General features: G+C 40.0%; 1 protein-coding gene across 1 annotated transcript in view; it reads right to left on the reverse strand.

The window, feature by feature from the left end:
- Nucleotides 1-1,204: 1,204 nt before the first annotated feature.
- LPAR3 (lysophosphatidic acid receptor 3) overlaps nt 1,205-25,580 on the reverse strand; it is an 89,433-nt gene continuing 65,057 nt past the window's right edge. The window contains exon 3 of the mRNA XM_035252026.3: nt 1,205-3,706. Within this exon, the coding sequence (XP_035107917.1) occupies nt 3,381-3,706 (326 nt within the window). The 3' untranslated portion in view covers nt 1,205-3,380. The remainder of the gene's footprint in view (nt 3,707-25,580) is intronic.

Consider the following 25,580-nt stretch of genomic DNA (forward strand, 5'->3'; position numbering starts at 1 on the left):
ATCTTATTGCCCCCTTCCCAGAATGATTAGAGGATGAATGAGCTGAAGGAAACACTGTTAAGCTCAGGAGGAACACTAGTCTACAAACATGGAGAGTGACTCGCTCTGTGGTCTGTGTGGGGTGATATCTGCAGATGAATAGAACTGCACCCCCAGCACCGCCTGATGCTGCCGCTGCCGACTCCACCGGGTCCTTGGTCCTGGGCCATCCAACCACGGGCCAAGCATGTGCTCAGTGTGCCAATGAAGTTGGGGCACCACAATTTCTAAATTTCAATTAGTATTTATAAAAAGCATCAAAGTGCTGAGTGTGAGGAAAATTAAAACTTCATTGGAGGCTTACATTTATTTTACGGTCTAGTATTGTTTTTATTTGGAATTACATGAATGAGGGCAGGGTGGTGCCATAATCATTTCCATGTTTAGGGCTTCTCAAGTCACAAACTGGTTCCAGGTCTTCTACTCACTTGAAAAAGAAATTCACCAAAACATCCAACAATTTATTTCCAAAAGATTATTTCTTTGCAAGCACGCTATCTTCAGGAAGTACTAAATTCTTTCACTGTACAGATTTATCGGACCACCTTATACAGTGCTACAAATCTAAGAAGAAAATTAAATCTCATTTAGCTGGGTAGTAGCCTCTGCTTTGGGTCAAGGGCTGGTCTGATGAAGTCTAGATGAATGACCTGCAGATAAGCTTTGGATCCTGGAATTTGAGAACACACAAACACACAGAAAGGGCCAGTTCTATCAAGGGTCCTTGGTGAGCTCTGTGACCCCTGCCGCTTGTCATTTCTAAACATTCCCGACTTCTCTACCCTTGCACCCTTGCTGAGATGTGTGTATGTGTGTGCATACAAACAAAAACTATATATTTCTAACCTGCGTTTCCACACTTTGGACCCCCTCCAGACACCATTCTGAATATGACACTCTGCTACAGGGTACTAAAAATGGTTCTTTCCTCAAAATAAAACCTTTAAAGATCCCTTAGTAGCTATTTGGGGACTGGAATTCAATTTCAATTCTCCACCCTTTGGCCAGCTGTAGATTCAAATGCTTACATAAAACATCCAGAGAATGTACTTCATGGCAAATTTGATTTTTCTTCTGCAATAGAAATTTGTGCTGTAGTTACCACAAACTCTATTTTTACTTAGAAAATACACAAAGCAATAATGCACCTCAACAAGAGACAACAGACCTTTTTAAATTTTATTTTATAGGTAGCTTTGATAAAAGCTTCAGATAGACTCACATACTATACAGAGTTTGTGAAATCTACACTTTCAAATCATCATACTCTCTATTTTAGGTTATTATATTTAAAAGCATACTTCTCAAATCCTTTTATTACAAGTAGTTCTTGCACATAAATGTTATATCACAATAGCAAAAAAATGTAAACTTGTTTTGCAAACTACATAAATATTATAATATCCGCCTTGAAGTTATCCTCATTTGAAATCAGAATACACTCTAAATCTTTTACATAGAAAACTCTGGTCAGCACAACCTATGTGTATGAAACATTATTTTTTTCTTACTGACTTGCCTTTCATGTTGCCTACTCAGGTCTCAGAAGGAGAAAAATTCAAAATAGAACCCAGATCAAAATTCAGTTCACATGTAAGCCAGGTATCAGAAGTATGCCATTAACCTTGGGCAAAATATGAGATGTGAAATTATTCTACATGCTAAATCCAACAAGCCACCAGTTGGTATGGAGGTAACTGAAGATAAGGACTGGAGTTAAGCTCATATTTCATTCCATAGAAAAGGGATTCAGCCTACATGTCAATACAGCTTTCACTCTGATGTATAAAAGCATCTGTTTTTTAATGAACATCTCTTTCTCGTTTCTTGTACAGCACACAGATCATTGCTACAGCTCTCGTCCTAGACTGGAAAGTCTAGGTGGCCCGAAAATTGACTTCACCATCACTGTGCTTTCAGACTTTAAATGCAAAGTTAAGTTGTTTAAATACACACATGTGCTCCCTGACATTCTCTCTCCTTTTTTTTTTTTTTGAGACAGAGTCTCACTCTGTCACCCAGACTAGAGCGCAGTGGCACGATCTTGGCTCACTCTGCAACATCCACCTCCTGGGTTCAAGCAATTCTTGTGCCTCAGCCTCCCAGGTAGCTGAGATTACAGGCCATGCCTGGCTAATTTTTTGTATTTTTAGTAAAGACGGGGTTGGTTTCACCATGTTGCCTAGGTTGGTCTCAAACTCCTGGCCTCAAGTGATCCTCCTGCCTTAGCCTCCCACAGTGCTGGAATTATAGGTGTGAGCCATGGCGCCTGGCCTCTTTCCTTGATTCTTAACACGTTCTTTGGTCCTCTTATTCCTCTGTCCCTTTCCTGATTTTTCTCTACCTGCTCCTTCCTTAAAGGATTGGTAATCTCTTGGCTTCTTTTTCTCTTACTAGGCAAGATTATCAGCTGGATGTTCCACAGGCACTTCAAACATTCTCTTCTTGTTTTCTGCATTAAACCCTTTACTAGCTTCCCATTGTTTTTCATCATCATGCGGGAAAATGAGAACTGATGTGGGCTGGTGGGAGGCGGTCTGGGGCAGTAACCCCATATCTGAAATACTCCAGGGACCCATGTTCCTTCCAATAGTCAGACTAAGCATTCCCTAATCCCGTCCCCAGGTATCTTTGAATAAAATCAATAAAAATCAGTAAAAACAGAAAAAATGTATATATACATACACGCATGCATATACACACCCATGCACAGAGGACCATGCCAAGGCCTTTTCAGGTCAAGAAGAGTTTTCACATTGACCTTTTTCATTATTTTTAAGTATTTTTCCTCAGAACGTTCCTTCCGTTAAAAAGCAGGTTTAATCTGGAGCTCTCACTGATTTTTCTTCGATTCCTACTGAACTACTGGCCATGGTTTCTTTGAGGAAAAAAATACCACTGCTGAAGCATTTCTAAACATTCTCAATGCATGCAGAGAGAACTACATAGACTTTCCAAGCAGCTATATAAGATGGCTCAAGTAACATTATTATTTACTTATTTTGGTCTAAACTCTTTCATAACATCCTTTTAAAACACATGGAGAATGGCTACAAAATGGCACCAGAACCCAGAAAGCCCTGGCAGCAGCTCCAAGCAGTTCACAGGACAAGCAGGGACTGGCCGTGCCTCTCCCATTTCTGTGCTTTCTCTAAATGCACCACGTCCTCTCTTTACTGCCCATGCTTTCAAACCATGAAAAGCAAATTTTAAAGGAAATCTAGCATTGATTAATAGAGACCTCAAATAACACTGTACATGGGTTTTGTTAGAGACAGGTAACCATTCTTAACAGCTCTTTTCCCACAGGAGGCCTGGGTGGGTAGAGAGGCCTCCAGAGTTTAGGAACTGCTTTTATCGCAGGCTCCACCTTGGTTAATACTGTCCTCTGTGTACTGGCTGCCTGTGTCACTCCTGCTGAGGACCGTGGAGGGAATGCGAGAGGGGCGCCTCTCTGAGTTCTCCTGAGAGAAGCAGCAGATCATCTTCTTCATGGTGCTGTACATGTCCTCATCTTTGTAGGAGTAGATGATGGGGTTCATGACGGAGTTGAGCAGTGCCAGCAGCAGGAACCACCTTTTCACGTGCTGCACACCACACTGCCTGCAGTTCAGGCCGTCGAGGAGCAGAACCACCAGGCCCGGGGTCCAGCATACCACGAATGCCCCTGCAAGGAGAGAAGAGGAAGTAACACATGCTCAGACCTTAGGCTGCTTATTCAGGTTTTCTTCTCTCCCAGCCTTCAGTCAGTGACGTCAAGGGACTCGCACGATTTGTTTTGACGACTGCAAAGCAAACTTCCACCTACCATCTGAGCATTCAAGACCTGGGCTTGGTACAGGCAAATAGCTGGGAGCCTCCTTGACTATCAGCCACATTTCATTTCACTTTCTTTTCTGCTTACCCACGTCTTGTGATTATGAGAGGCTCACATTTGCATTCTGCTTAGGAGGCATTGCACATGCATTATCTCTGTTAGTTCTCTGAACCACACTGGGAGGCTGCTGCACTCATTATCCATATTGGACAGACAAGAAAACCAAGGCCCAATTCTAGGGGGAGATGAGGGGAGAACTCTGACTCCAGGGCTCCCACACTTCACCCTACATTCTGCTGTTCTCGAAATCAGATTTTCTAAAGGTACTCTTAAAAAAAGACACAATGAGTCTATGGCATTCTGCTAGTGGTTTAACTAAGTTGCCTCTCATAAATTTCATTCTTCATAAATTCATGTGGATGCTTAGTAAGCACTATATTCTTTTTGACATATTCATGGGCCATCTGCATAATCATCTGCTCTACATTTAGATTTTTTGGTCAGAAATAAATCTTTCATGATGAGACAGTTAGAAATCTACTTTTCAGACTCTGCAATTGAACACAAACAGTAATCTCTTCTGAGTCTCTAGCCACAGGATCATACTTACCTTACCTATAAATTTCGTGATGTTTTTCTCCTATAAGACATGAGTCCACTATTGCCCTGCTATTATCACAACCTCAGAGAGCAATAACGACTAGCCTATACAGCACTTACTATGAGCGAGGACTGGTGCAAAGGCTTTCCTTCATTAACTCACAGGACCATACTATGACATAGGCGTTATTATTATCCCCAGGAAACTGAGGCACAAGAGAAGTTAAGTAACTTGCCTGTGATCAAATAACTTTTAAGAGACACAATTTTGAACAGAGGCCATCTTTCTTCACAGGCTGTGCTCTGGGTCACTATGTGACCCGCCTCTGTAGTATGATATGGTTGCTTTTGCTGAATGTCCTTGTCATTTCTAAATGCACTTCCTTGTTCATTCATAAATATTCACCTGAATCTTACAATGTGCCAGGAGCTGTACTAGACAGTGGACGAGGTGACAGCCACGCACTCAGGGAGCTAAAATACTAACAGAGGAGACGATAAACAAGCAAGTCTATAAATCATATCACCAACTACTCTACTGGTTAGAATTAGTTCTGCACAGTATTTCCCTTGTTGCTTTCTCTTACTTCTAAGAGATATAATTCTAAGCAGGGCAAGTCAAGGATTATAGAGAGGCAGTATAAGGAAGGGAGGAGCCATGAGCTTTGGGGTCAGACACGTATGCACAGCCCAACCTATGAGCAACCCAAATTATGGGGATTACTTTACTTTTCTCAACCTCTATTCCTTCCTTCATACAATAAAGCTAATAAACCCAACTATGTGAGGGGTAGTTGTGAGGATCTGAGGAAAGTGGTGCCCAACAGTGTGGTGGGTTCACTGAGCAGCGGTTATCACGTGGTGCTGTTTCCACAAAGAATAGATGTTTACTAGCTAGCAGGAGAGTTGAATTCTTTATTTCATAATTACAGTTCAGCAGTAGTTCCCTTTTTTCTCTGCTCTGTATTGCTTTTGGTCTGGCTGATATATGTGAATAAAGAACTGCACTTGGAGATCAGAGATCAGAGATTTGGATCCTAATTCTTCACTTTCTGAACAACGCTGGGAGACCCATGTCATCGTCCTGGGCCCAGCCTCCTCAGCTGTAAACTGAGGACTGACTTTAGGTTGGGTCTGGGTTTTTCTAGTGGTGGGTCAGAACTCATTAGTGGGTGTGCAATCAATGTGACAGGTTCAGACAGGTTTTTTTGTTTTATTCAGACTGGTTTGAAACAAACAAAAGAACTGGATGGGTAGCCAAGTTTGGAACTACCAGCTTGAGAATTCATCTTAGTAAGTTTTTAGCCATACCACCTGATAACTGTGTCTAAGAAATAAATAAGTCAAATTTGTCTGAGTTTTATGGTGAGTTAAAAGCCACAGTTTCACAGAATTCAGCAGTTTCCTACTTGGAAAAGAGTTCAGAAGCTGCTGAGCCCTATCTTTCATTCATAGGAAAAAGACCTTCCCTTTGTACATCTCAGGACAATCCAGGCAAAGGAAATGCCCAGGTCAAGGGAGGCTCTTCACCTGCTGAACAATGGGTTCTTCTCTTAAATACCTTCATGTAGGCTGGGCACTGTGGCTCACAACTATAATTCCAGCACTTGGGGAGGCTGAGGTGGGTGGATCACCTGAGGTCAGGCGTTCAAGACCAGCCTGGCCAATATGGGGCAACCCCATCTCTACTAAAATGCAAAAATTAGCCAGGTGTAGTGGCAGGCACCTTTAGTCCCAGCTACTTGGGAGGCTGAGGCAGGAGGACTATTTGAACCCAGGAGGTGGAAGTTGCATTGAGCCAAGATTGTGCCACTGCACTCTAGCCTGGGGAATAGAGCAAGACCTCATCTTCAAAATATATATATATATTTATATTATATATTATATTATATATAAAATATATATATATATATACCTTCATTTACTTAAAAAGGCTTGCATCCAAACTCTGTCTGTTGTACTCTTCCATTTGTTTCATGTGACTTTCTGGAATAGCACAGGAAAAGTCTGTGCTTCCTCTATGTGATGCCTTTCAGGTTTTTGAAGATGGTTAACAATTCATGTCTTTCTTCAGCCTTTTCTCCAGGAGACACATACTAAAATTGTCTACTAAAATATGCCTCTGGACTCATTCATATTTGTTAATGCCAAGATTTTTTTTTTAAGTAATCTGGGCTTCACATAAACTCTTCTTTGAAACCTGCTGGTTCTCAGCAGTCATAGTCTGAGCATTGAGGCTAAATACATTCCTTTTAGTTTTTCTGGAATTTATGCAGATGATAGGGTACTGACTGATGTATATTTTCCAGGATCTATCACACACACACACACCCTCCCTCACTTTTAAGAATTAGTCCAGTCACCCGTTTGTATGTTCCTGACATCTCCACATTCTTTATGAATCCTCCAAGATTACAGAGCCCAGGGTATGGGGCTGTGTGGGGAGGTCTTATATTTAACTGCTGACATACAGTAAAACCCCGCAAAGAATGAACTGTTAGATAAACTGTGCATCTCTTCTGAGATGTGTTTAGAGAGAGATCTTGGCCTCCAGGTGGAAGAGGCTTGAATCAGCTGTTTCCCAGGGTCACTGCTGGAGAGCATCTGCTCAAGGCAACATCTCTGAAGCACCTGTTCTCTAGTTTAGCTGCCTAGTATGTTTGGGCTGTTCTGTCAAAGATTTGCCTTTTGTTGTTCATGGAAACAGCATAAACATAAGGTCAGCAGGCTTTTATTTCTCTTCTGACACCATGGCCAGCCAATTAGCCAATATTTTTGTGGGATTCCTTCCCTCCTTCCTCCCTCCCTTTTTTCCCTTCCTGGCCAGAAGAAAAAAATCTTACCTTTAACAAACCAAAGAATGATGTAACTGTGATATACACAACTTCACAGTCAGACATGACATACTATGGAGGGGCCCTTGAAATGCAGAGGTACCTTCCCACTCCTCCTTCACCCTCTTTAGTAGTAAGACGTTTTGTGGCCCACAGCTCAGCAGTCTAGCTTAAGAACAGGAACACGGCTCTGGTGACAGGCTGTCTGGGTTCAAATCCTGGTTCTGTCACCAATCAGTTGTGTGCCTTTGACCACATCACCTAACTTCTCTATGCTGTAGTCACCTCAGGTTTAAAATGAGGGCAGTATTGGTAACATTTCCAAGGGTTTTTATAAAAATTCAATGGATTAATTCAAATACAATGATTAAAACAGACACAAAATCATTGCTCAATAAAAAGCTTACAAGGTTTTGATTGAGTGAATTATTTTATGTAATTCAATGGAAAGAGAAAATATGTAGGAATTACCATATTATGCCAAACGGCATCTATTTGAAGACTTATTTGGAGTGTTAGGTCATGTGATTAATTCAAAACAGAGTTTTGTGCTGGGGAGAAAACTTTCATGATAAAAAAATCACCTCATTAAAAAATGAAAATAAATCACATTAAAAAATTCACATCTAATACCATGAGAGTGAGGTTTTAGAAAAACGTTAGCAATTTACTTTTATCCTTTTATTGAGTGTGCTGTGCATGTGCACACATGCGGGGGTGTACTATATTATTCAAACAAAACTACATAAAATATGTGTGAACTTTAAAAAGTAACACTTAAAAGAATAAAGAATAATACCTGTTTACTTACCACCCAACTTAAAAGAACCTTATCACAACTTTAGAGCCTCCTGGGTGCCCACCCCAGCAGCCCTCTCTCCTGTTGAGATAAACATATCACACATTTTGTGCTAATCATCTACTTGCTTTTTCTCATGGTTTTTCAATATATGGATGTAATGTTAGACATCATATTTAGATTGATCTGTTTTTTAACTGTACCATGATTTACATTGATTTTGGTTATCAATATATTGGAATTCATTTCTAGCATCTTATTTTGTTCTTTATTTTTTTCTATGCTTTGCTTGTTCTCCTCCTCTCTTTTTTTGTACTGAGATCTTTTGTTCATTTCCTTCTGTTTCATTCTCCCCCTTCCATTGGTTTGGGAGTTAGAGACCCCACTAAATTTTGACTTACATATTTAACAAAGCATAAAGGTGTCCAGTGTTTGTCCTTCCTTCTCATCAACACAAGGACCTTGGAACACTCCCACCCGGATTTCTTTGGAATTACACAATTTCATATAGAAAGGACTCTTAACATCAAAGTCGGTAGCTATAGCTTTTGATGTCTGCTTTGTTTAGTTTTCCTCTCTTGACAACAGAGTAACCCTCTCTTGGGAAGAGCAGAGAGAATAAAAGTGTAACTGTTATAGGAAATACAGACCACTGGAACTGGATAAGGCCTTAAAGATTACCAGTGTTTTTCAAACTTTTGACCAAGCCAAATGAAAAAGAAAGGAACTTTCAAAGTAAGTGTATTCCCTGGTCCCACATCAGACCAAATTGTTAGAATCTCTGGGGTGGGACATAGAAATCTGCAGGACTAAAAAGTTCCCTGGGTGATCGTGTTGTAACCTATTTCTTAATGCTGACCCGAAATGGTTGAATCAAGCCGACTCCATAAGCAAAACTGTAGATGCCATATAGACTTAGCAAAAAGCCATGGAAAAGAGAGAGGGCGCAGGGTTCTTTCAAATGAGAAAATAATATCTCTAAAGATCAATATCTTCAATTTGCATTTGGAAAAATGTTTGAGTACATGTGCAAAAATAAATATACAAAGAGTGGCAGTGAAACTAGTCTATAGGCAAGGCATCCACAGTCCTCCTCTGCTGCTCTTTGGCTCGCTGTGCCAGGAATGCCTTCTCACCTCTTAACCTGAGGTCCGCTTTTCTTTCTAAACTTAGTGCATACTCCACCTTCTCCACTGGAGCTCTCCGATCGCTCCAACCACAGTGTCCATTTCCTCCTGTCAACTCCTATAGTACTTTCTACCCATGGCATTCACATGGCACTGGGCATATTACCTGCTTAATTCCTCTCTAGCACTTCCTGAGAGCTCTGGGTCAGGCAGTGTGCTCAGAGCTTTCCATGCACTTCCCCTGTAAAACTTACAGCCCTACAAAGTTGCTACTTTTATTATTATCCTAGACTAACATATGAATTTGAAGTTTATGCAAACTCTTGAGCATTGAGCTACACCAGAGGTAGTTTTTAATATATATGTCTTGTGTCTCAGGTGTGTTCTAAGCTACCTAAACATGTAGGCTGTGACTCATGTGTGTTTGTCTTCTTAGAACTAAGTATTGAGCGCCACTCTCAGTAGCACAGGAGATGAGCCAGGTGAATGCAATTGAAATTTATTAATACCTTCAGGGATTGACAGGGATAGAACCTGGACGTAACGACTCGAACTCCTGTCAAAGAGGGTCTCAGTCAAAGTGACACTCAGTTGAGCTGGTGCTAACGGCAAGGATGACTGCACAGGTGAGAAACAGTGTGATGCATCTGGGTAATTCCAAGTGGTTCAGGATGGTTTTAACCCAGGAAGATGATTGAGGAAGTAAGATAAAGTCTGGAAGGTGAACACAGGGCTAGATTCAGAAGGGCCCTATGTGCAATAATCAAGAGTTTGGATTTATTACAGATCAGACACGAATAAGCCTTTTTCAACCAGGAGTTCATGCAGAAAATTAAGTCTGAATGCCCCTAGGCACCCACTGTATGTATGAACTAACTACGCTTCCAAGCATCTAGAATAGTATGAGTTATGTACCATCCTTGAAAAGATTAAGAATGTATTTCTATGTTCCATGGTTCATAAAGGAACCCCATTGAGAAAGGCTAGATCAAAGTTTTTTGAGACATAGCAGCAGTTCAGTGGGTTGTGAAATCAATTTAGTGAGTTGCAACCAGCAAATTTTTAAAAAAATGAAATAGAAACAGAAAACACCAGAGTGCATCAAATATAGTAAGGCCATGTTTCATGAAACTTGTTTCAATTACACAGAAAAACAAGTGTGAGAACTGGGCTGTGATACAAATGTACATTATTTCTTACTGTGGGTCCTGATTTTTAAAAAGTTTGAAATCTACTTCTATAGATCAGTGGTTTTCAAACCACTTTTTTTTAAGCAGAGGAATACTTTTCCCAAAGGAAATATCTTGTTAAACTTCAAAATCAGAGCTGCTCTGACTAAAGAAAGAGATGGAGGAAGGGGGGGTTGACGAAAGCCCTATGTAACAGAATGGGCTCTCATCTTCATACTCCAAACACTCGCTCCCCATACATGTCCACACACTGAGGCCCCCCTGAGGGACCCTTGGCAACTCTTCTGACCACTATTTTAAAAATACTGTTATAGAATGGTAGTTCTTTGAAGATTTTTGAATCAAGGATGTAAGCAAATCTTAGATTTTAGAGCAAATTTTTATCTGAGTGCTCAGGATGGACTAGAGGTATTTGTGGAACTAGAAGTCAGCTCCAACCTGCATCAGAATCATCCAGGCTACCTGCTTAAAATTCACATTTCTTAAAACTTAGTCCTGCCAAATGAGAAATTGATGGCCTACAAAGGGAGACTCATCTGAAGACTCGCTGAAATCCAGGTGTAACTATCAGGATCCGAAAGAGCAGTGGTGGTAGAGATGCTCAGAGGAGTTGTAAGCAGGAAGGAACCATAAGACCTGAATATTTGGATCTAGGAATTGGGAGGAAGAAAGACTCCACGGTGAGTAAGTAGCATGTGGCTATGATAACTAAGCAGGGAGACAGGAGGGACAGGTTTAGGAGGAGGAGACAGCGTTCAGTTTTAGGTGTCAGGCACGTAGAGCGTCTGTGGCTCCTCCAACTGGACAGGTTTAGGAGGAGGAGACAGCGTTCAGTTTTAGGTGTCAGGCACGTAGAGCGTCTGTGGCTCCTCCAGTTGGAGATGTATAGAAGGCAGCCAGGAGTGTGGATCAGAATCTGAAAACTCCAAATTGAAATGCTGACTTAGGTGTCATCAGCAATAGGTGGCAACTGAAGCAAATGTCCTTCTATTGATAAATATTAACTAAGCAATTACCTACCTCATGCCAGTGAATGCCTTCATGATGATGAGTTGTGTAACAAACCTATTTCCTTCTGTGGCCAAGTGACAGGCCAGTTATATTGATAAGAAGCAATTTTTTTTTTATTTTAGTGATGTTCTACATTCTTTCAGTACCTGCTTAAGAGACTCACTAAGAGTTCAATTAGATTACAAATAAGCTTTCCTCTAGTAATTAAATAAACTAGTTTGAGAGTTGTACTCAAATATCAATAACATGAGTTCAATGTTAATTTTTAAAGTTTAACGAATAGTATGCTAGAATATTCAATTATAGCACTGAGATGCTATCTTAATGACTGCAATTTAAGGTAATCAGAAATATCAAATTAAGGAATGTCTAACATTTTGGAAGGTACAATTACAAATGAAAATATTGGTGACAAGTGAAATAAAAGATCTTGCAAAGTCCCTAGTCAACATTATTTTTTAGATACTCAATAACAACTCCCCCAGCTGAATTTGGAAGTTTATAAAACATCTCAAATGGTATCTTTGTTAATAACTCATCTCCATACTATAGGAAATAAAAAGGGAAAACACCCTCCCATCTGGAGAAGCACCCTTCACTGGAATGCATTTAAGATGGTTCAGCACTCCTGGGGTTTTGGTGATAGATAAGGTCTCAGTTATACAAGGCCTGTTCAACACTCAAGCTTTTCTATTCCTTCTATTTAGACTTGCAGCCATATTTCCATTTGTTTAAAAATTCACCCATGCAATTAATCAAAGAATGTTGACATGAGTGGCACACAAAACATTCACAATGATAAAAACACTCACACAGAATACTCTCACTTTGGCACATAGACTACTAATTTCATCAAACAGGAAGATATATTTTAAATCTGTTCACTCTCTTATTCTTTGTTTCTAGTCCAGGAAAAAGCAGCAGGGCACAAGCAATAATACTAACCTAGTAAGCCGCAGGGCCATCTGATTTACTAAAATAGAAAATTATAACTCTACATAAAAATCAGGTTTGTGGACCTCATCCTAGGGAAGCATTCTTCTTATTTGAAAAGGAATTTTTAAGGAAGAATTTCAAAGTAAGCATCTACTTTTGGTTAGAAGCATTGTAATGTGTAAGTCACATATTAACAGAATACTCAAGGGAAAATGCTCTTACGACATTAAAGAATTTGTTTAACAATTTAAAAATAACACTTTCAGATGCGGTGTACAGTCAAATTCATATTTATTTACCCACAGCATTTCAGAAGTCCAGTAATTCAGAAAATAGATTGTCACATATGTGAAAGGAATGAAAATATATACCTTTAGTAAATCTAACTTATATTTTCACTGCAGAAAACAGGACACTAAGATGCTTCAAACAGATGAGCAGCAAGTAAACATTCCACAAATGATTCATTTAACACTATTGTTACTACTGTTGGATATTTTGACCCTAACAACTGGTTTTAGATACTTGTTTTAAATTTATGGCCAGCTTTCCAGCTTCAGAAAACTGAAAATCTTGATACCAAGGGCAATAAAAGATAAAATTTAAAGCAGAGGCATACCAGCTAGAACCACTGCCTAGACTAATTCTAGTGTTTAACTACATTCAACAGCTGGAAGTCATAAACCATGTATGTAAGAAAACACCATCTCTACTTCCAGATTCCACTTTAAATGTTGTATGTACTAAACAGCAATGCCTCAATACTTCACTATTATATCAAGGGCTCTGTAGCAGCTAAGAAAAGGTGTGAGGTCAGCTGTGTGCACTGACAAGAGTAGCAGCTCTTTGCCTGGTATTATCTTAAAGAGTGACAGATCCCAACTAACCTTCCCAAAGATTGGACGTTCTTCCTGCTGAAGTCACTCCTTTGGATTCAGAAGGCCTCTGTTGCAACTCACCTAGAAATGCTAACATATTAGGGTGTAGGCATGTAATATTTAATCACATAAACTGTCATTAGCACAGAACAGGGCCCTGGGGGAATGTATAAGAGACATCTCTAATGGAGTTAAAAATTTTTGAAAGGACTACAGCATTGAATATTGCACAGGAAAGTTGACCTAACTAGGTCACAAGATTCCGGACATAATAGATGGCACAAAATATTCTGAGCTCAGAGGAAAAGAATATGAATGAAGTAGCAGGCACTGGGGGAGTGGGTTGAAACGACGCTGCCTTACAGAGAGATGGGCCTGGAAGAACTACAACATGGGATAGCTCAGGAATGACATGGTCCTGACACGGGCTACCACTTCCCATCCTACACTCAGTGTTAATAAACCACAACACTATTTGTTTCTGGGCCCAGATATGACCTAGAATTCCTTGCAGCACAATGCTCCAAGCAGTCTCTGGCAGTCAAATAGAATCAGCCTTGAAATGAAACCTCCTTATCCCCGTTGTAGAAAAACGAGCATAGGCTTGAAGTCAAGCAGATCCTGAGTTGAAATCCTGGTTAAGACTAAGGGGAAATCAGATCACCTTCCTGGGCCTCCATTTCTTAGCTGTGGAATGAGCATAATGATATGACCCAACAGGATTTCTGGGAAAATTTAATGAGATAATATGCGGAAAGTGTCCAACACAGAAAGCACTCAGAAAGTGTTAGTTCTGACTACCCAGATAGTGTTGGTTACTTCCTCTGCTGTCCTTCTTAGGCAACTTATAAGCAGATTGGGAGAGTGTTTCAGTTGCTGCTGTGTGCCCACACTTGTGTGAGCACACAATTTCTCACACTCTGCCCTGTCTCTGCATGCATCTTGCTATCCTGCTAGACTGACACCCTCAGCAGAGATGTCTTTTGTGTCTTATTCAACTTAGATTACTCAGTGCTTAGCCAAGTGCCATATACCTAGTGGTGCTTAATAAATGTTTGCTGAATGAAGGAGTAAGGAGTCTTGATTCAAGTCCAGATCCTGGACTAGAGTGTGACTTTTAAAAAACCATTCTATTTCTCTGCTTCCAGTGTCTCCATCTATACATTACTGGGATTGGATGAGAATGTCCATAAGGGTCCTGCCTGCTCTTACATTTGGTGGTTGTGGGGTTCTCTCATAGCTTCCTTTAGTCACAGCCAACATGCAGTGCTAGTAATTGAGGAGAAAGGCACACATGGATGCTCTGCAGAGTACAATGTGAGAGATTCTTATGGTAAAACTTAAGATGCATATTACGTGACTCCAGCAGAAACTGGGACCTTGATGGAGTACAGGAATGCCCTCAGATATTCAGTATTTAATTCTAACATGCAATGGGCATTTGTTAAGTGTCAGGCACTGTGTTCATCACTGGGAATAGCAAGATAAGGAAACAGAGGATTAAATGATTCCATGCAAGATATACCCAAGATGATGTAAGAGTACGCTGCCTGTCTTCACAAGGGCTGGATTTAATGTTCTCTGCAGGGCCTCCATGGTTTTGTTTGTTTGTTTGTTTGTTTGTTTTTTGAGACAGAGTCTTGCTCTGTTGCCAGGCTGGAGTGCAGTGGTACGATCTCGGCTCACTGCAACCACCGCTTCCCAGGTTCAAGAGATTCTTCTGTCTCAGCCTCCCAAGTAGCTAGGATTATAGGCACCCACCACCACACCCAGCTAATTTTTTTTTTCAGTCTTTAAAATTTTATTTATTTTTTTACTGAGGTAAAAAATATACAGTTTACCATCTTTACCATTTTTGAGTAGATAGTTCAGTGGTAATAAACACATTTATCTTCCGTTTTTCCCTTCCCTCTCCCCTTGCTTCCTCCTCCCCTTCCTGGCCTCTGGTAGCCACTATTCTACTCTCTACCTTCATGAGAGCTACTTTTTAGCTTTCACATATGAGTGAAAACATTCAGTGTTTGTCTTTCTGTGCTTGATTTATTTCACTGAACATAATGACCTCCAGTTCCATCCATGTTGCTGCAAATGACAGGATTTAATTCTTTTTTATGGCTGAATAATATTCCATTGTGTATATATATTACATTTTCTTTATTCATTCATCCACTGATGGGCACTTAGGTTGACTCCATATTTTGGCTATTGTGAATAGCACTGAAATAAACACAGGAGAGCAAGTATCTCTTCATTGTATTTGTTTCCTTTCTTTTGGATATATACCCAGTAGTATAATTGCTGGATCATATGGAAGTTTTACTTTTAGTTTTTTGAAGAACCTCCAAACTTCTCCATAATGGTTATGCTAACTTACATTCCCACTAGCAGTGTATGAAGGTTCCCCTTCCTCCATATCCTCACCAGCATCTGTCATTGCCTGTCTTTTTGATATAAAGCATTTTTAAAAAATCGTACTTTAGATTCTAGGGTACATATGCAGATCATGCAAGATTGTTGCATAGGTACATTCACGGCAAGGTGGTTTGTTGCCACCATCCTCCCATCACCTATACCTGACATTTCTCCCCAGGTTATCCCTCTCCCACCCTCCCTCTATCACTCCTGTAGTCCCCCACAATGGGTCCCAGTGTGTGATACTCCCCTCTTTGTGTCCAAGTGTTCCCATTGTTCAACACCCACCTATTAGTGAGAACATGTGGTGTTTGATTTTCTGTTCTTGTGTCAGTGTGCTGAGAATGATGGTTTCCAGGTTCATCCATGTTCCTACAAAGGACACAAACTCATTGATTTTTATGACTGCATAGTATTCCATGGTGTATATGTGCCACATTTTCTTTGTCCAGTCTATCACTGATGGGCATTTGGGTTGGTTCCCCAGGTCTTTGCTATTGTAAACAGTGCTGCGATGAACATGCATGTGCATGTGTCTTTATAGTACAACGATTTAAAGTCCTTTGGGTATATACCCAGTAATGGGATTGCCAGGTCAAATGGAATTCTATTTCTAGATCCTTGAGGAATCACCACACTGTCTTCCACAATGGTTGAACTAATTTACATTCCCACCAATGGTGTAAAAGTGATCCCACTTTTCCACATCCTCTCCAGGATCTGTTCTCTCCAGATTTTTTAATGATCACCATTCTAACTGGCGTGAGATAGTATCTCAATGTGGTTTTGACGTGCATTTCTCTAATGACCCGCAATGATGAGCATTTTTCCATATGTTTGTTGGCTTCATATATGTCTCCTTTTGAAAAGTGTCTGTTCATATCCTTCGCCCACTCTTGGATGAGTTTGTTTTTTTCTTGTAAGTCTGTTTCAGTACTTTGTAGATTCTGGAAATTAGCCGTTTGTCAGATGGGTAGATTGCAAACATTTTTTCCCATTCTGTTGGTTGCCGGTTTGCTCTAATGTTTATTTTGCTGTATAGAAGCTCTGAAGTTTAATTAGATCCCATTTGCCTATTTTGGCTTTTGTTGCCCTTGCTTTTGCTGTTTTAGTCATGAAGTCCTTGCCTATGCCTATTTCCTGAATGGTTTTGCCTAGTTTTCTTCTATGGTTTCTTATGGTGTTAGATCTTATGTTTAAGTCCTTAATCCATCTAGAGCTAATTTTAGTGTAAGGTGTCAGGAAGGGGTCCAGTTTCTGCTTTCTGCACATAGCTAGCCAATTTTCCCAACACCATTTATTAAACAGGGAATCCTTTCCCCATTGCTTGTTTTTGTTAGATTTGTCAAAGATCAAATGGTTGTAGATGTGTGGTGTTGCTCCAGAGGCCTCTGTTCTGTTCCATTAGTCTATGTCTCTGTTTTGAAACCAGTACCATGCTGTTTGGATTACTGTTGACTTGTAGTATAGCTTGAAGTCCAGCAGTGTGATGCCACCAGCTTTGTTCTTTTTGCTTAGGATTGTCTTGGCTATGAGGGCTCTTTTTTGGTTCCATACGAAGTTTAAAGTGGTTTTTTCCAGCTCTGTGAAGAATGTCACTGGTAGCTTGATGGGGAAAGCATTAAATCTATAAATTACTATGGGGAGTATGGCCATTTTCACAATATAGATTCTTCCTAGCCATGAGCATGGAATGTTTTTCCATCTGTTTGTGCCTTCTCTTATTTCCTTGAGCAGTGGTTCCTAGGTATTTTATTCTTCTTGTAGCAATTGTGAATGGGAGTTCACTCTTGATATGGCTCTCTGTTTGTCTGTTATTGACGTTTGTCTGTTACAATCATGTCAGCTGCAAATAGAGACAATTTGCTCTGGCTAGAACTTCCAATACTATATTGAATAGGAGTGGTGAGATAGAGCATCCTTATCTAGCGCCAGATTTCAAAGGGAATTCTTACAGTTTTTGCCCATTCAGTATGATATTCAGGCTGTGGGTTTGTTGTAAATAGCTTTTATTATTTTGTGATAGATTCCATCAATACCTAGTTTATTGAGAGTTTTAGCATAAAGGACTTAAATTTTGTCGAAGGCCTCTCTGCATCTATTGAGATAATCATGTGGCTTTTGTCTTTGGTTCTATTCTATTTACATGGTGGATTACGTTTATTTGCCTATGTTGAACCAGCCTTGAATTCCTGGGATGAAGCCTACTTGATCAGGATGTATAAGCTTTTTGATGTGCTGTTACAATTGGTTTGCCAATATTTTATCGAAGATTTTTTCACCTATGTTCATCACGGAGATTGCCTGTAGTTTTCTTTTTTGTTGAGTCTCTGCTGGGTTTTGGTATCTGAACAATGTTGGCCTCATAAAATGAGTTGGGGAGGATTCCCTCTTTTTGGATTGTTTGGTTTAGTTTTGGTAGGGTGCAAGTGTCCATTAATTTATCCGTTTCTTCCAGGTTTACTGGTTTATGTGCATAGAGTTGTTTGTAGTAATCTCTGATGGTAGTTTGTATTTCTGTGGAATCTGTGGTGATATCCCCTTTATTGTTTTTTATTGCATCTATTTGATTCTTTTTTTCTTTTTTATTAATCTGGTTAGCAGTCTGTCTATATTGTTGATCTTTCTGAAAATCCAGCTCCTGGATTTATTGATTTTTTGAAGGGTTTTTTGTGTCTCTATCTCCTTCATTTCTGCTCTGATCTTAGTTGTTTCTTGTCTTCTGCTAGCTTTTGAGTTTTTTTTTAAAATCTTTTTCCTCTAGCTCTTTCAATTTTGACAATAGGATGTCAATTTTAGATCTTTCCTCATTTCTCATGTAGGCATTTATTGCTATAAATTTCCCTCCAAACACTGCTTTAAATCTGTCCCAGAGATTCTGGTACATTGTGTCCTCATTCTCGTTGGTTTTGAAGAACATCTTTATTTCTGCCTTCATTTCATTGTTTATCCAGTCAACATTCAGGAGCCAGTTGTTCAGTTTCCATGAAGTAGTGCAGTTTTGAGTTAAGTTTCTTAATCCTGAGATCTGATTTGATTGCATTGTGGTCTGAGAGACTGTTATGATTTCTGTTCTTTTGCATTTGCTGAGGAGTGATTTACTTCCATTTATGTGGTCAATTTAAGAGTAAGTGAGATGTGGTGCTGAGAAGAATGTATATTCTGTGGCTGTGGGGTGGAGAGTTCTGTAGATGTCTATAAGGTCCACTTGTTCCAATTCTGCATTCAAGTCCTGTATATCCTTGTTGATTTTCTGTCTCATTGATCTGTCTAATATTGACAATGGAGTGTTAAAGTCTCCCACTATTATTGTGCGGGAGTCTAAGTCTCTTTGTAGGTTATTTAGAACCTGCTTTATGTATCTGGGCACTTCTGTATTGGGTGCATATATATTTAGGATAGTTAGCTCTTCTTGATGTATTGATCCTTTCACCATTATGTAGTGTCCTTCTTTGTCTCTTCTGAACTTTGTTGGTTTAAAGTTGATTTTATCCAAGACTAAAACTGCAACCCCTGCTTTTATTCCTCTCCATTTGCTTGGCAGATCTTCTTCCATCCTTAAATTTTGAGTCTATATGTGTCTTTGCATGTGAGATGGGTCTCCTGAATACAGCACACTGATGGGTTTTGACTTTTTACCGTTTGCCAGTCTGTATCTTTTGATTGGGGCATTAGGCCATTTACATTTAACGCTAATATTGCTATGAGTGGGAGGATCCAAGATGGCCTAATAGGAACAGCTCTGGATTGCAGTTCCCAGTGAAAAACATAGAAGGTGAGTGATCATCACATTTCCAAACAAATTTTTACTGCCCACAGACCAGGAGATACCCGGTGGAAAAGTGCCATGAGTCTCCAGCATGGCTGTCTCAGCTGATGCAGTAGGTCTCCATACAAAAACTCACACAAATCCAGGTGCAGTTACAACTGGCAACTGAAACGACTGAGAGAGTCACCCAATCAATGGGAAAAAAGGGGGCTGAAACAGGATCACCTGTGATCTGGCTCCACTGGTCCCACCCCTACAAAGACCGGCAATCTGAAACACTCTGGACTGAGTTTCAGAGCAAGCACAGCTGGACCCAGGACGGTCCAGCTCTGTCGGGGGAAGGGTGTCTGCCATTACCAAGCCAGTCACCACTACCAAGGCAGTTCACTATCACTGAGGCACCCCACCATTACTGAGGCAGTCTGCCATTACTGAGGCAGTCTACCATTACCAAGGCAGTCCGCCATTACCAAGGCAATCTGCCATTACTCAGGGAGACCACCATTACTGAGGCAGTTCTAACTGTATTCTTATAAACAAAACTGCAAGGAAGTTTGCACAGCAGCTGGGTAGAGCACATGGCAGCTCAGCAATGCCTCTGCTGGCAGACTGTGACCAGGCTATCTCACCGCCGGACAGGGCATCTCTGAAAAAAGGCAGCAGAATGACAGGAACTTATAAATAAAGACCCACCTTCCCAGGACAGAGTACCTGGGGAAAAAAGGTGGTTATGAATTCTGCTGCAGCAGACTTAAATGTACCTGCCAAGCAGCTCTAAACAGAACAATGGAGCTCACAGCTCAGCACTTGAGTTCCTATAAGGGACAGACTGTCCCCTCAAGCAGCTCCCTGACCCTTGTATAACCAAAAAGACACCTCATAAAGGAGAGCTCAGGCTGACATCTGGCAGGTATTCTTCTGGGATAAAGATAACAGAAGAAGAAACTGACAGCAACCCTTACTGTTCTGCAGCCACTGCAGGTGATTCCCAGGCAAGCAGAGTCTGAAGTGGACCTCCAGCAGACCTACAGCAGAGGGGTCTGGCTGTTAGAAGGAAAACTAAGAAACAGAAAGAAATAAATTCATCAGCAACAAAAAGGATGTCCACTCAGAGAACCCATCTGAAAGTCACCAACCACAAGGACCACAGGTAGATAAATCCACAAAGATAGGAAGAAACAAGCACAAAAAGGATGAAAACACCCAAAAGCAGAATGCGTCTCCTCCTCCAAGGGATCACAACTCCTCACCAGCAAGGGAACAAGGCTGGATGGAGAATGAGTCTGATGAATTGACAGAAGCAGGCTTCAGAAGGTGGGTAATAACAAACTTCTCTGACCTAAAAGAACATGTTCTAACCCAATGAAAAGAAACTAAGAACATTGAAAAAAGGTTTGACAAAATGCTAATGATAATAAACAGCTTAGAGAGGAATACAAATGAATTGATGGAGCTGAAAAACACAACATCAGAACTTCGCGAAGCATACACAAGTTTCAATAGCCAAATTGACCAAGCAGAAGAAAAGATATCAGAGACTGAAGATCAACTCAATGAAATAAAATGAGAAGGCAAGATTAGAGAAAAATGAGTAAAAAGAAATAAAGCCTCCAAGAAATACAGAATTATGTGAAAAGACCTAATCTACACTTGATAGGTATACCTGAATGTGACAGAGAGAATGAATCCAAGCTGGAAAACACTATTCAGGATATTATCTAGGAGAACTTCCCCAAACTAGCAAGGCAGGCCAACGTTCAAGTCCAGGAAATACAGAGAACACCGCAAAGATATTCCTCAAGAAGAGCAACCCCAAGGAATCGTCAGATTCACCAGGGTTGAAATGAAGGAAAAAATGCTAAGGGCAGCCAGAGAGAAAGGTCAGGTTACCCACAAAGGGAAGCCCATCAGACTCACAGTGGATGTCTCAGCAGAAATCCTACAAGCCAGAAGAGAGTGGGGGCCAATATTCAACATCCTTAAAGAAAATAACGTTCAACCTAGAATTTCATATCCAGCCAAACTAAGCTTCATAAATGAAAGAGAAATAAAATCTTTTATGAACAAGCAATTGTTCAGAGGTTTCATCACCACCAGGCCTGCTTTATAAGAGCTCCTGAAAGAAGCACTAAACACAGAAAGGAACAACCAGTACCAGCCACTCCAAAACCATAATAAATGATAAAGAGCATTGACTCAATGAAGAAACCGTGTCAACTAATGGGCAAAACAACCAGCTAGCATCAAAATAGCAGGATCAAATTCACACATAACAATATTAACCTTAGATGTAAATGGGCTACATGCCCCAATCAAAAGACACAGACTGGAAAATTAGATAAAAAGTCAAAACTCATTGGTGTGCTGTATCCAGGAAACCCATCTTACATGCAAGGATACACAAAGGCTCAAAATAAAAGGATGAAGGAAGATCTACCAAGAAAATGGAGAGAAAAAAAAAAGCAGGAGTTGGCAATCCTAATATCTGATAAAATAGACTTTAAACCAACAAAGATCGAAAGACACAAAGAAGGGCATTACATAATGGTAAAACGATCAATGCAACCAGAAGAGCTAACGATCCTAAATATATATATGCCCAATACAGGAGCACCTAGATACATAAAGCAAGTTCTTAATGACCTACAAAGAGAGACTTAGACTCCCACACAATAATAGTGGGAGACTTTAACACTCCACTGTCAATATTAGTCAGATCAATGAGACCGAAAATTAACAAGGAATTCAGGACTTGAACTCGGACCTGGACCAAGCAAACCTAATAGACATTTACAGAACTCTCCACCCAAATTCACAGAATATACATTCTTCTCAGCACTACATCACACCCACTCTAAAACTGACCACATAACTGGAAGTAAATCACTCCTCAGCAAATGAAAAGGAACGAAATCATAACAAACAGTCTCTCAGACTACAGTGCAATAAAATTAGAACTCAGAATTAAGAAACTAACACAGAACTGCACAACTTCATGGAAACTGAACAACTGGCCCTTGAATGTTGACTGGATAAACAATGAAATGAAGGCAGAAATAAAGATGTTCTTTGAAACCAATGAGAACAAAGACACAATGTACCAGAATCTCTGGGACACATTTAAAACAGTGTCTGGAGGAAAATTTATAGCAATAAATGCCCACATGAGAAGCAAGGAAAGATCTAAAATTGACACCCTATCATCAAAATTGAAAGAGCTAGAGGAGCAAGATCAAAATAATTCAAAAGCTAGCAGAAGACAAGGAATAACGAACATCAGAGCAGAACTGAAGGAGATAGAGACACAAAAAAAAAACCCTTCAAAAAATCAATAAATCCAGGAGCTGGTTTTTCAAAAGATCAACAAAATAGACAGATTGCTAGCCAGATAAACAAAAAAGGAAAGAGAGAATAATCAAATAGATGCAATAAAAAACGATAAAGGGGATATCACTACAGATTACAGAAATACAAATCACCATCAGAGATTACTACAAACAACCTTATGCACATAAACCGGTAAACCTGGAAGAAATGGATAAATTCCTGGACACTTACACCCTCCCAAGCCTAAGCCAGGAAGAAGTCAAAATCCTGAATAGACCAATAACAAGGGCTGAAGTTGAGGCAGAGATTAATAGCTTACCAACCAAAAAAATCTCAGGTCCCAATGGGTTCACAGCCGAATTATACTAGACATATAAAGACGAGATGGTACCAGTCCTTCTGAAACTATTCCAAACAATCCAAAAAGAAGGAATCCTCCCCAACTCATTTTATGAGACCAACATCATCCTGATACCAAAACCTGGCAGAGACTCAACAAGAAAAGAAAACTTCAGGCCAATATCTATGCTAAACATAGATGCAAAAATCTTCAATAAAATACTGGCAAACCAATTGCAATAGCACATCAAAAAGCTTATCCATCATGATCAAGTAGGTTCATCCCAGGGATGCAAGGCTGGTTTAACATATGCAAGTCTACAAATGTAATTCACCACATACATAGAACCAAAGACAAAAACCACATGATTATCTCAACAGATGCAGAGAAGGCCTTCAACAAAATTCCACAGCCCTGTATGCTAAAAATTCTCAATAAACTAGATATTGATGAAACGTATCTCAAAATAATAAAAGCTATTTATGACAAACCCACAGCCAATATCATACTGAATGGGCAAAAACTGGAAGCATTCCCTTTGAAATCTGGCACTAGACAAGGATGCTCTATCTCAGCACTCCTATTCAATATAGTATTGGAAGTTCTAGCCAGAGCAATCAGGCAAGAAAAAGAAATAAAGATATTTGATTAGGAAAGGAGGAAGTCAAATTGTCTCTATTTGCAGACGACATGATTGTATATTTAGAAGACCCTATCGTCTCAACCCAAAATCTCCTTAAGCTGATAAGTAATTTCAGCAAAGTCTCAGGATACAAAATCTATGTGCAGAAATCACAAGCATTCCTATACACCAATAAAAGACTTAAAGAGAGCCTAATCAAGATCGAACTGCCATTCACAATTGCTACAAAGAGAATAAAATACCTAGGAATACACCTAACAAAGGATGTAAGGACCTCTTCAAGGAGAACTACAAACCACTGCTCAACGAAACAAGAGAGGACACAAACAGATAGAGAAACATTCCATGCTCATGGTTAGGAAAAATCAATATTGTGAAAATGGCCATACTCCCCAAAGTAATTTACAGATTCAACACTATTCTCATCAAGCTACCAATGATCTTCACAGAACTGGAAAAAAACCACCTTAAACTTCATATGGAACCAAAAGAGAGCCCACATAGCCAAGTCAACTCTAAGCAAAAAGAACAGAGCTGGCGGCATCACGCTATCTGACTTCAAACTATACTACAAGGCTACAGTAACCAAAACAGGATGGTACTGGTACCAAAACAGAGATATGGACCAAGGGAACAGAGGCCTCAGAAGCAACGCCACACATCTACAACTATCAGATCTTTGACAAACCTGACAAAAACAAGCATTGGGGAAAGGATTCCCTGTTTAATAAATGGTGTTGGGAAAACTGGCTAGCCATGTGCAGAAAGCAGAAACTGGACCCCTTCCTGACATCTTACACTAAAATTAACTCCAGATGGATTAAAGACTTAAACATAAGACCTAACACCATAAAAACCCTAGAAGAAAACCTAGGCAAAACCATTCAGGGTGTAGGCATAGGCAAGGATTTCATGATTAAAACACCAAAAGCATTGGTAACAAAAGCCAACAAATGGGATCTAATTAAAGTAAAGAGCCTCTGCACAGCAAAAGAAACAATCATTAGAGTGAACTGGCAACCAACAGAATGGGAAAATATGTTTGCAATCTACCCATCTGACAAAGGACTTATATCCAAAATCTACAAAGAACTAAAACAGATTTACAAGAATAAAACAAACAAACCCATTCAAAAGCAGGCAAAGGATATGAACAGATGCTTTTCAAAAGAAGACATATATGAGGCCAACAAACATATGAAAAACTGCTCATCATCACTGGTCATTAGAGAAATGCACATTAAAACTACATTGAGATACTATCTCACGCCAGTTAAAATGGCAATCATTAAAAAATCTGGAGACAACAGATGCTAGAGAGGATGTGGAGAAGTGGAATCACTTTTATACCATTACTGGGAGTGTAAATTAGTTCAAACATTGTGGAAGACAGAGTGGTGATTCCTCGAGGACCTAGAATAGAAATACCATTTGACCCAGCAATCCCATTACTGGGTATATATCCAAAGGATTATAAATCGTTCTAATATAAGGACACATGCACAAGTATGTTCATTGCAGCCCTGTTTACAATAGCAAAGACTTGGAACCAACCCAAATGCCCATAGATGATAGACTGGACCGGGAAAATGTGGCACATATACACCATGGAATACTATGCAGCCATTAAAAACGATGAGTTCGTGTCCTTTGTAGGGACATGGATGAACCTGGAAACTATCATTCTCAGCAAACTGACAGAGGAATCAAGCACTGCATGTTCTCACTCATAGGTGGGTGTTGAACAATGAGAACACATGGACACAGGGAGGGGAGCATCACACACTGAGGTCTGTTGGGGGAGGCTAGGGGAGGGACAGTGAGGGGTAGGGAGTTGGGGAGGGACAACATGGGGAGA

Source organism: Callithrix jacchus, chromosome 7 (assembly GCF_049354715.1).
Source record: "Callithrix jacchus isolate 240 chromosome 7, calJac240_pri, whole genome shotgun sequence".
Lineage (NCBI taxonomy): Eukaryota > Metazoa > Chordata > Mammalia > Primates > Cebidae > Callithrix > Callithrix jacchus.